A 13,036-nucleotide genomic window follows, 5' to 3' on the forward strand; every position below is an offset into this window, starting at 1 on the left:
CTCTAAAAATCGCTTTTTAGATAGAAGTCTACTTTTAAATTTAGCACAGTATTGACTTCCAGATATATCTAAATATCTATTGTATATTGCGGCACATACCGTCGTATAAAAATGTATCGTACAATATTCTAAAATTAAGCAAGAAAAATGGAACCAAATCGGATCATTCCCTAAATCTACCCATTCTATACGGTTGACCTGGCCAAATTTGTTTGCAAAGACAGCTTGACAGAACTACGAAAAAGTTAATAACCACTCCCTAAAATTGTCTGCCCCATATTGGCCCCCCCAAAGTGTACACGTAAGCACGAAGCATCAATAAATTATACCGCAACAAGATATGAGATAGAAGATAAAAATACCTTGTACATCAACGTTGACGATAATGAATAATAGATTGAATTACTAGGTTCTATCTATACTTGTAACAGGATATTCTAGTATAGAATAGTTTTTCCCTGTTAATTATTTCCTGATAAACTGTAATTATTATCAAAGAAGTTTATGGATAAATTGTACCATTTTGTACCAAAGAGAGAAAGGCTATCAATTCACGGAAGCATAATTTTTTTACTAACTTTCTGTGATTTTCACGCAAAAATTGATAAAATTACAGTAAAGTCTAATTAAAGTAATGTCACGTCGATAAGTCGGCTTCTGTTTGAGTAATCATGCAAAATTCGCGAGTTAACGTGAGTTCAATCTGCCATTTCTGTATAACTCAACTGATATAAAATTTTATTGCTTGAAGCACGCGATCAGTGTCTGTTTCATTAAAATACTCATAGCAATCGTAATCAATTGGAAACACTGGTTATGCAATTCGATAATTTTATTAAGTTTGCGTTTTATGCAAACATTATGTGTCGCAACAGGATTCTGTATGTCGATCCCGCCAAAGCGGATTATTTAACCAAATCGCAGCAATTTGTTCAATTCGCTTTCATTATGGAAAATATCAAAGACATTACACTACAAAAAAAAAATAAAAAAGTAATGTATAAATCTCCAAGTATCTAGAATTTTTTAAACAAAACACTCTTGTATGTCCTACATTGCCTTCTCATATTTAAATATTATATATGTATATGATAAAAAATGGTTCCAAAAAGATATAATGCAAATTTTAATTCCAATGTAATGTAGTGAATGAAACTTAAGATCATTTTATTCGTCACAAATAAAAGTCATTTCTTGAGAACTCATAGTTCTACAAATTTAATTTTGATGATTGTGAATCGCTGTGAGTTTGAGACTAATCGTCAAGTGAATAGAAAGATAAATTTTTAGCGCGACGCAAAGTTCTTCAAATTGGTTGAGATTCACAATGGTGTTGTTCTATTTGTGAGTCAATCGTCCGTAGTTTTGACGACAAACTTTTCAATTAGTCTCCGTAATAGCTAAAAAGTCCTCAAGATAGACGAGCTCGGATGTTGTTTTTGATGATGCTACTTACGTAAATTGACTTTTTACATACTTTGCAATTTTCAATTTTTTAAAAGATCGATTATTGGAAAATTTTAATTAGACAGGCAAGAAAATTGTGCGCAATTGGTGCGCGTGTATAATTCCGATATTAAACTAAGGTCTTTGGGGCAAATCATTTTAAAATCCAGTATTCCAATAGCTATTCGACTTAGTTTCTTTGTTGCAATGAAAATCATTGCATAAACTACAATATATTGTAACGTACTTCTATAAATATTTAGATTTGAAAAAGAACTATTTATTCGTATTATACAAAATAAATGTTGCTTTGTTATAAATAGAATGTATTTTCTTCAAATGGATCAAAGCGACCAAGCGACTAACTTTATAGTGCAAAGTTCTCTAATAAAACTTTGTTTTACATTATGAAATTCTATTAAAATAAATATACAGTTAGAATAAACCGTGCTACTTTTTACGTAGCCGATATATGAACAAGATGCATTAAGGAATTGAGAATTTAATTTACAGTAATTTTTCTATAATATTCCAAAGGAGAAGGCTTTCACGTTTTTCATTACTGAACATGCCGCGCCTTTGAAAAAAAGAGACAATACTAACATACAATTAGTGTGAAAAAATAAAAATTGGATTAGCTGTGAAGTAACCTTAGAAGAGGATTACACCGAGCGTTGTTGCACGCAATTCCCCGATCACCTCATCTATCTGGATAATTAATTAATCTACAAAAATAACTTCGCAAATAGTCTCGTTATTAGCTTCGTCAGTCAATCGAAAGTGGAACTCGAGGAAACGCGAAATCGACTCTTGAATTATCAACTTCACTCCTAGATAATCGATACTGATGACCCTCTTAGAAATCCGTGTCTTTGAATTCGTCCAATTGAAATGTCGACGTACACTCGATATAATAATAAAAAATTACAAATGATATAAACTAAAATGAGAGATATATATATATTTATAAATTTGCTCAAAATTCCATAAAATCACAAAAGAAAGGTCACTCGACGAAAGACCAGAGAAAAATAAAAGAAAAATCTGTATGCTGTCTGGAAATATATCAAAGAATCTACAATATTTCTATCAGTACAAAAGGTTTTAAAATTTTTACACGATGCATGCTCCATTTACATGCTGTACCCCTTTTTTTACAAACTTAATCTTCGGTTAAACAAATAGAACGAGTAATAACAGTCATAATTTGCGAACTTAATTTCTAGCATTCTTCTAAATCGTTCGAAGCTTTTTTTCTTTTCTTTTCGATAACACGATGCGAAATATCAGACCAAAACCAATTACCTCGCAGATCGATAAGACATCTTTCTCTAAGCCATTACACCTTCATTAATCTTTAAAAATAATTCCCATGTGAAACGTCAGCAAAGTGGTAAGTTAGCAATATTACATGATGGATAAAATCCATTTCGCAAATCGAAATTTTTCATCGTGACCCACGCTAAAGTCGCTAAACCGATGATACACCACAGCACCGTGGCGCTTGAAAGCAGGTCAACGACATCGTGCAACCTCGAGTGCAGTTACCACATTCCAATTCGCTGGTCGATCGACAAAATAGCACCGATCGGTTTTATCAATTTTCACCTGCGGTTGCCTGCGTTCGTCCTGTTATTCTCAATCCTATATCAGTTCACACTGTACCCTTTACGAACCTTCTCCTACAACTAGAAAATCCTATCCAAGCACCAAATATATCACGTTTTCTCATCTTGACAACCCTTTCTTTTCCTCGACATGAAGGGGCTTGGTTCAAAAACAACTAAACTTGCGCACCACGCGTGTCCGCGCTCTTTTTAATATACGACCACTCCGGTATCACTAAGCGTACTCAGATATTTAAAAGAAATTCGACCGTGAAGAATTTCAAGAATTTTCTTCGATCGCGATTGAAAACGAAAAATCACCCCCCCCCCCCTAAACGCGACCGCTTTGCATCACGCTTGTTCGCGGCACGCTATCTTTCACCCCCGCGAGCTTTCACTGGCTGCGAGCCGTCACGTAACGGTAGACCGCGAGGGCGATAGTCGGAGGGTGCTGCACGGACTGATTCTACATGGTCCTTGCGACCGTGTGCCCCTTCTGGCCGGGTCGCAGTTTCTCTGGCAATGCCATTTTGTGACTCGTCCGTACGCGGGCGCCACTGGAGAACGGTCGGACGACACCCCCGTTACTATATCGATCCGGGGGGTCCTTCGTTCTCAGCACCGCGGCACCGCTCCGCTCCGCTCCGCCGCGCCGCGTCCTCCTCCGCGCAAACCACCCGGAGTGCGACCCGCACGACAACGGCCAGGCCACTGCACCCTGACGGCAACGTGTCCTACCCGGTGTACGTGCATACAGCGTCGCTCAAGAATAACCGACTGACCGTAGGGGGTCGAATTGCCAAACATACACACACACACACACAATCGCGTAAGCGAGCGAAAATTTATTTGAGGGAAAAAATTCCGATCTTTTTCTTCTTACATTTATATCTATTTCTAATTAATATCACGTGACATTTCTAATATAACCAAGTCAACGAAATTACTCTAGATATAGCAAGTCAATAAAAATATGATTGACACAGCTATTCGGTATAATAAGTTAATATTTTCTATTTCTATTTCTAAAGGAAAAATGTTAAGTTTCTCTTTTTGCACAGTTATGAAGAATTATGTTCAATCTGTTGTGGAAATGAATCTTGCATGCTGGTAACACGTGATGAATAACACGTAGCATTCTCTTATCGAGCTTGATTCTAATATGTCGCCCAGCTGATCGCTTGTATTATCGTTAGCGTTATATTGGAGCGAAGCAATGCTGATTTCTTTTTAAAACCAATCATTTTTATTCACGCCATGATCGCGTATAAGTGTCCCATATGTTATAAATAGGGGGATTTGCAGATAAAAAAGATTATTGTTCTTATCTCGATCAGTGTCGATCCACGTGCATCCTTTGTACTATGTATATCGTCTATTATACTATACTGTTCGATCACGAATCATCAATCAGTTCTTCTGATTGCAACCAACAATAAACTTTGTATAAACATTGTTGCTCCAATGTTTCAAACTACGCTATAAAGAATTAGGCGAATAATAATATTTTTAATTAGTAATTAGTAATTAGTAATTAATTATTCCCACATCCTGTGAGAGAATATTTTACGCATAATTGTCATTCATGTATACAATAAACAACTCTGCTAAATAACTTTGCATGTCTTTCGAATGGTATATCAATTTAAAAAATTATAATATTAAAAATAGCTTGTAAAGAATTACAAATTACTTTCTGCAGTCGGTTTCATCCGACTGCAAATCTAGGTCATCTATATAGGTTACGCAGGGTGCGTGTGCGCGTGCCGCCCCCTTTTAGTCTGTTGTCCTTCGGTTCTGCAGTCTAAATTGCAGTCAACTCTAAAGGTTACTGCAGATATCACTTTATTCTTATTCTTTTTTCCGTGTTTTACTATTTCCGTTGTTTAAAGATGCCGCTTCTAGATCTATAAAGAGCCGCTTACTACTCTCTTTTATTTGTGTAATTTATAAGATAAATTTAGATTTTAAATTTTGTAGATTTGTTTTATTAAGAAAACGTAAATTTAAAATTATTTGATTGTTTCGCAGATAAAAAAGTACGAGAAGTCCAGGACACCCTATAGACACATGCGGGGTAACGGCTTCGATCTCGAAATCGCAGTTCATAAATAAATGATCGGCGAACTATACGAGCGTGACGGCAGCTCCTTTCATCGCGGTCACGTGGCACAAAAATAAAATTTAAGTGCATTGTGCTTGCAAAGATAGAACGCGCATGTACGCGATACGAATTGGTACTCGCTATTACACTGAAAAAAAAAAAAATACTTAGATCCAAGAAAATATTTTTTCACATAGTACCAATGCCCTTATTTACTTAATATAATCACATATTTATTTAGAATTAGATATCTTTACTTAAATTAAGTAAAGATTACTTAAATAAATAAACTTAAACTATGTGAAAAAATATTTTCTTGGATCTAAGTATTTTTTTTTCAGTGTACAAACATTTATATCTATAATACGATTTTACGAATAAATAGCATTTTCCAATGGAAATATCGTGACTATTAAATAAAGTATCTCTTAGATATTATCGATCCGTTTCACGCATGCGGTTTCTGTTTCATTTTATAATAGAATATCCTCAAACTGATATTTTTACCAGTAAGTCTTTATTCATATTAAAATTTTCAATCCTGATATTCTCTCAAAATATAAGAAATCTATCGCAAGATATTTTGTTATAATTACGAGGATTTGAAGTCGATCGAAGGTAGTTGCTATTTCAGAGATTTTCGGCGCTATTTTAATATCCAGTCGCTTTGCCTCGAAAATAGATCTGTTGCCCGTGATATTGCATGCCCAAATCGCCCCGTTAACTCCGACATAACAATTAGAAACATTATAAACATGTTTTACCCTTCTTCCAAAAGGCTTGTAATGCTCCCGCCTCATTGGGCGCCGTAGATGTGCCATCTTGAAAGACAAGAAAGTTGGTATATGGTAGATCGGGGTGCACCGAAGATATTGCGATGCTCGTTGTCACCAAAGAGAAGAAGGTTATCTGTCACGCGCGTCTCCAGTCGACTGGAGCAGTTTTCGTCAGCTTCGCGAGTCCGGCAACTTCCGACACGAGATTCGTCGAGTTCTGGTTCGGTGCCGCATTTATCACGACCTATCGTTTGTCTTCATTTAATTTACTCGACACAAATACACGACACACATACGTTCCATGTGGAATAGAAATAGGACCGTCCGTCAATTCAGACACTCAATTAAAGATTTAAGAAACAAAGTTATCGCTTTTCGCAATAATTGGTGGATGGCAGTTTTTTACGATTATTTAAAAATTTGTGGTTGTTGGAATTGTTTACTGGATTCCATAAAACCTTACTTTGTATACATATATACTATATGCATTTGGCATTATGATAATATTTGCATTCATAATGGAATATATGAGTAATTCTTTTTTATCTGTAATCAAATTTATGATGTAGTTCAATTTTCAGTTAAATTTTATGAAATGCTGCTTAATATGATCTAAATGGATTCTGAATTTATCAGGTTTTTCTTATTTTGCACTAAATACCAAATTAAACTTTCAAAAACGTCCTCATTTTAAGCTTCTCGTTTTAATACAAACTAGCCAATAATATAAAATTACCTAGTGATATAAATGTAACTATGTATGTATATTCGATATTCGAATTTTACTGAATGACGTTATACTTTTGAGAAAATAGATAATATCTAGTGCTATGCTATGCCTTCTGAAAATTGGAAACTGCTGCTTTAGAATCGTCCGATCTTTGGATCGATGCCGACAAGTTAGTGTAACAGTCTGTGACATCTTCAAGAGTATATCAGACACATAAATCTCTAGTCCTGACCTTGACTCATCAGTACCAATTTTTAGCATCAAAGATAAAAGTAAACTTGTGAGACAGTGATAAATTTTGCAATTATTAAAAAATTGCATTTTGAGTTATGTAAACCGATTAAAACTCTTACCTCTAATTTTATGGAGCAAAACAGCAGATTAAATCAAATTAAAGATATTGATAGTTATGTGTTTCAAATTAACTATATTTGACTACATAGACATTTTTATCAAATTTGAAGACTATTTTGCTAAATAATGACCTGTTAAAAATAATTATAATTTTATAATAAATTATATATATCGGTTTCTAATTATTCTTAGAAATTCAGAAATCTGGCCGTAAAATCATTGCAATCCACAAGCACTTCTGAGAAAAGTTAATCTTAATAAACGCGGTGATTAATCACTGTACGCACCGACGCACGAGGCCCTCGATCAATCTACCTATCAATAAACTAGTTTTTAATCATGCGCGACACGTGAAACTTCAACTCCACTATATTAACACCAAATCGATCACTTTGTTACCCAACTGCAACGTTACAAAAGTCACATGCTCATTTCCCAGAGGGCTCTAGAACCCTGATCAAAAGCGACATACTCGAAGTTATCGCATCGACGGAAAACCGGTTTGCGATTTTCAAAAAGCGTTTTCTCTTTCGAGTTGCAGATCCGATCTATCGCATGGATGACTTTTAAGTTCCGGTGCGAGACGAGCTCGGTGTGAATGTGCTGGTGATACTGGTGAGTCGAGGAGCTTTTAGAACGCACCGCGACCTCCTCCGCTATAAATAAAACGGCCGCCACACCGAAAACTCTGCCAGCGAGACGAGTAACGTCGATTCGCCGTAATTTTCCTTGTAGAACTTCGCTAAAATTTTCCGGGAGTTAGCCGGAATAAATCGTGTCACTTCTTCGGATACTGAACGTATTGATTTGCATGCCAAAAGATATCCTTGATGCCTTCTCTGTGTGTGTTCTGAATTATTTCGCCACATCATCTGTGTCTTGTCTACGTCAAATAATATAATTACTAAAATTTTTATAAATTTTTATAATTTATTTCTTCATTTTGTTCCTAAATGGTCCTTCTGTAAATCTTGCTGAAAATCCTCAGCTAATCTATTTTTAACAGCTAACTTACTTTAGAGTTTCATAATTATTTTTGTGCCATTAAAGTTGTACTTCCTAGAACTGTTTTGAGTACTCTATTGCCAGTTGGCTCGTCAATGGTAAATTTATATGAATCTGTATGGATCTTGGTAGAAATAATATAAATTTTTTTATATATTAAAAAATATTTATTAAAAAAAAATAAGCTTTATAGCTTCGAGATAAATCTTCTTTTCTCCAATGTTTTAAAATTGCAACTTCTTTTTATTAAAGCACATCAAAACCTACAAGTATCATAGAGCAATTAAAAGAGTTAAAACTAAAAGAACAATGTTGGTGATATGAAAGATTTTTAAATATATTTCATGATTAATTAGAAGCATTACATAGAAGTATTATGAAATCGATCAACATTAAATTTCTTCTTCATAGATAAACTTTTTATACTTTCCATCTTTCTTCTTTTCCTTTCAAACGTACGTTTATGCATGATGAAACTAACAGAAGAAAACTAAAGAAGAAAACAATAGATAATGAACTTGTCTGTTTCAAGATCTGTTAAAATATTATCTTAGTTAGGTAACCAAATAATATTTGAGATAACTGTAGAAGTGTGTCGTGCCAGCAGCTACAATGGTAGTACATACCATTTAACCAGACCTTCTGTACTAACGAAGAGACGTGCTACCCTCTGTTTTATCGACGGACGTTTGTACAGTTCTCGTCTGAAAACAACATTTTGCTCAACCTTGTCAGATGTCTGCACCATAACTTTACACCAATTTAAATTTACATCTCGCGCACAAGGTCACTGTTGACTTTAATTACTATTATAAAAAAAAAGAAAAGAGTTATAAAGCTATATGTGTTAGTAGTATAAAATATGAAATTATGCATTATTGCGCCAAATAGGCTTGTGCCTACTAGCTATACTTTGTATTTTTCTAATTAAAAAAAAATTTAATTTTCATCAGCAATAAAAACAATATCCCATTGTTTAAGTGAATATTTTGTCATCGTTTAAGTAAATATCTTCTTCCAAGTTTAATTAGTTAATTAATCAAACCATTTATTTATAAACAATTCTTTAACACAAGTAATTCTTTTAAATTATTTTCAAAATGTGAAATCTCTGTGAATAACAAGACGGATGATAGTTTAACATTTTTTGGAAGTAGTCAAGAAAGATCGGAACCGGTTGTCTTTTGTTTATGCATGCAGTTTTATGAGGTCAGATCTCTCTCAAGTGCAGCGACAGAAAGTTAGTTCATCAATATTATAAACCCGATTCTCGAGAATGCAATTAAAAACTCTTCCGCTCATTAAAACCGTCTCATGAATAATAAGACATTATCTCTTCATTTAAGGCGCAAACGAATCATTAAAAAGCTTTTTTTCCTAAAAGCTTCTTTTTCCTCTTTAGATTTTGTTTCAGAGAGACAGTTTCTGCAATGTGCTGTTTGAATAATGGACGCTGTCGTCGAGGAAAACGTCTCTCTTCAGGAAGAATCGATGTCGCGCTAAATATACGGAGCCGAAAGTCTTTGCTTAACAGCCGGATGAACAGGCGCGCGCCTCTCTTAGGCGCTGATATGTTTCCCGCTTTAATTATTCAGCGTCCCGGCATTTCCGCTGGTATTTTCGTTGCCGTACACCAGCCGCGTCGTGCGCGCACATTAAACGAGACGCCGGGTATTATAGTACGATAAGATTTACTGGTAACCCGGCTCTCGTACTACACGAGCACAATGAGATGTTCATAGCGAGAAGATATTGTCGTGACAAGTGTTAAAATAAATAGTCACGTTCTTCTTTATTATCAAATAATTATTTTTCTTTCTATTTGCGTAGCAAATTACAGAAAAATTAGTGAAGATTTTAAAAGAGAGACAATCTCGTTTCTAACATAAAATACATATATACTGATAACATAGATATAAACATAGAGATAAACATAAATATATAATAAATATGTAAAGAAAAAACCCTTCCGCGAAAAAATTGAGATTTTCTTTCATTATCGATTAATTTTATATCTAGCAACATTCACGAGTCCAAGAGAAAAGATTAGGACTAACGAGCTCGTTCATCTTCACTGCAATATGCTATTCGGTCGCGTTGTTAGCGCGCACCTGCACCTGCTTTGCTTCTCCTTCACGGAGTTACATCATCGCCGCCGTCGCTTCCGGAAATGTAGGCCGCTTTGACACGTTGCTCGAGGCAGATTTAGAATTCCGTCTGGCCCTACGACGCGCGTTTCGCGCGTGCTGCGAGCGGACTCTCTTTTGAGTTTTTCCAGGGCGGCACACGAGATCAGGCACCTCGCGCGCTTTCGTGACACTCGCAGCTGCAGCAGCACGCGCGCGCGCGCGAGAAAAAGGTCGAGCCGCAAATTGTTCTCTATTGCGGCAAATTAACGGACGATCGCTATCGAAAACCTGAAATTATTCTTTACCCGGTTGCGTGCTTCTGCGACCGATAATATGCGAGTGGCTCTAAGTTTTCTAGATCGAGAAAAATGCCTAACACATCATATTTGTCTACTATTTTAACCCCTTATTACCCTAATTTGTAGGAATATAAGAACACGTAAGAAAGAATATTTATAATGTTATATTTTACATATCTACCAATGACTATGCCTATTTTTCAGTCTCGTCATATTGTTCAGTGTTTTAATGATCTATGTACAATTGTATTTGAAGACTTAAATCACAAAGAGTTGTTAAAAGATTACATATCTCCACAATTAAAATCTCACCCACAATTTTGACTTTACATCGCAACAGCTAAAATACGTATGTGTACATTGTGATATTTATAGCTTCATCTTTTCCGGTTACTATAAACGGAAACGATGCAGGCCGAGAAGCGGCGAGCAAACTTGTCCTTATGAACACGAGTGCATAAGGTGCTAAATTCGCCGTAGGGCGGCAGATGGCAGACACCTGAGTACCCTTCGCCGAAAGTTTCGGCGCAGGGAGCCGATAAAATCGGAAGGATCCTCATAATATGTCGTAGTTGCGAGCCCAAGTGCGCACGATTGTTACTTTACTTGTGGTCCAGTCAAAGGATATGCGCCACGTTGCAAAGAGGCGAATTAGACGCGCCTCAATGTGCGACGGCCTTGAACCGACAACGAAGACGGCGACACAGATATAGTCATGAAGACGAATTAGATCCAATCGAACGATTAAGGACGACCGACAACTGCTCGAGGACTCGGTTACCGCACGAAGATAGCGTAACTCGAGTCGGCAATACTCGGCGAAATTGTAATCGGAGATGTGATCAGAACTCGATTATCGTTTCGAGCACGATGGTGAAATTAAAGGAGATCGCTGATCCCCGTCGCATCTGCGAGAAGATCAGGAATGCATTCGGATGCAAATGAAACGGGTACAAGAACGCAAATGAACGCGTCGAATTGTGCATTGTGATTTCCATCATAGGGAATACTTCACACCTAATTCCATATTCAAGTATACAAAGCTATAGGGAAGATATATGTTTGGAGAGCTAGAAAAATATTTTATATATATTCTGAAAGTATTTAGAAGCAGCATACAAAAGATTTGCAAGTATAAACATTCCATAAGCTGATGCATGTATTAAAATAAAAAGAGAAAGGTATGTGCCGTGTGTGCATGTGTGTGATTATCTGATTCTTCTTAAATAAAACTCACGGTTTCCTCAAATAAATTTCTAGCTCAAAATAAATTTGTAGATCAAAAGATAGTATTCCCATTTTCTCTTCTCTCTCTCTCTCTCTCTCTCTCTCTCTCTCTCTCTCTCTCTCTCTCTCTCTCTCTCTCTCTCTCTCTCTCTCTCTGCTCACAGTTCTCACAAGACCCTTATAGATTCCTCGTGGCTTCAAATCATGCTACAATGGATAAATAATCGTTCTCCCAATATCCGTAACGTATTATCACGCATAGGGAAACGATAGGAGTCATTTATTCATGATCACAGATCTGACGCCGAGGAATAGCCGCGCCGCGAGAGAAGCTATACGGATAATTTTCCTTCCTCGATAAAGGCCCAATTTGTGGGTCACCGTTATGCCGCGTCGGGAGCGTATGGAGCCGGTGCTTTCGGCGTGGCATTGCCGTGGATAATGTGACTTGTGGACTCGTACCGAGAGGTGGGAGTCGACCCGATAATTACGCTGGTCGTTGCTCTAGGCGCACGGCATACCGGCCTGTTAAAAGCTACGTGTGCACGCTCTTAGAAATAAACGTGTCGTGCATTTTACAGCCGTGCTCTCTCTCTTTCTCTCTCTCACCTACTCTCGTAATACGATTCGTACACTAAGCACACGTCTCTAATGACGCAACAATTTCTTCGATTCGAGAAAATACACTTGACGTGCACGAGTTGCTGAAAATCGCCGGGTTTTCACGCGATCTCTCACATAATCACGATCTCTATGAAAAAGTAGAAATAAAATGCATCACTTAAGCGAATTTTCCCATTTGGGGAAAATAAAACTGGAATGATAAAATTGAATTAATTTGTTCCTTAGTTTTTTCTTCTTTTTTCCTAGAAAATGATATCTATTCGACTTTCAAGCTTAAGCGAATTTTCCCATTTGGGGAAAATAAAACTGGAATGATAAAATCGAATTAATTTGTTCCTTAGTTTCTTTTCTTCTTTTTTTTTTGCTGGAAAATGATATCTATATTCGACTGTAATATCACGTATTTCGGATTTAACAGATATGGCTAATTGTAAGACATGGCTAAAGAATAAGAATCAAGAGGCGGGTTCGGATTGAGGTGCGTCATGCGTTTTACGTGCCGCATTTACGTCTCAGCCGGCACACCCGCTACACCAATACGCAGATTTCGTTGGTGCGCGCACACGAGAGGTACATACGAGTGTACGAATAGTAGGATACAGTCCAGCTTTCTCTTTTTATAGCCCTCTAAGCAACGACTCCGCCTCCGTGGCGAGCTTCACACAAAAGCCGTCGTAAAGTCGTGAACTGTTGTTGCACGAACATATCGCCCACGCGCTAGTGGGTGCACACGCA

General features: G+C 36.6%; 1 protein-coding gene across 5 annotated transcripts in view; it reads right to left on the reverse strand.

The window, feature by feature from the left end:
* Ca-beta (Calcium channel protein beta subunit) overlaps positions 1-7,600 on the reverse strand; it is a 33,201-nt gene extending 25,601 nt beyond the window's left edge. For 2 of the 5 annotated variants that reach the window (XM_071713029.1, XM_071713027.1), the window contains exon 1: positions 3,123-3,564. Coding sequence is in view for 2 of the 5 variants with exons in the window: in XM_071713026.1 (XP_071569127.1) it covers positions 5,922-5,978 (57 nt within the window). In the remaining 3 variants the exon portion in view is untranslated. Of the gene's footprint in view, positions 1-3,111; positions 3,565-5,921; positions 6,383-7,489 lie in introns of those variants that run through there. The other 3 variants (XM_071713026.1, XM_071713025.1, XM_071713028.1) reach the window with 3 other exon arrangements.
* Between the last annotated feature and the right edge of the window lie 5,436 nt (positions 7,601-13,036).

Source organism: Temnothorax nylanderi, unplaced genomic scaffold (assembly GCF_030848795.1).
Source record: "Temnothorax nylanderi isolate EJ_2023f unplaced genomic scaffold, tnyl_v1.0 TNYL_tig0119_pilon, whole genome shotgun sequence".
Lineage (NCBI taxonomy): Eukaryota > Metazoa > Arthropoda > Insecta > Hymenoptera > Formicidae > Temnothorax > Temnothorax nylanderi.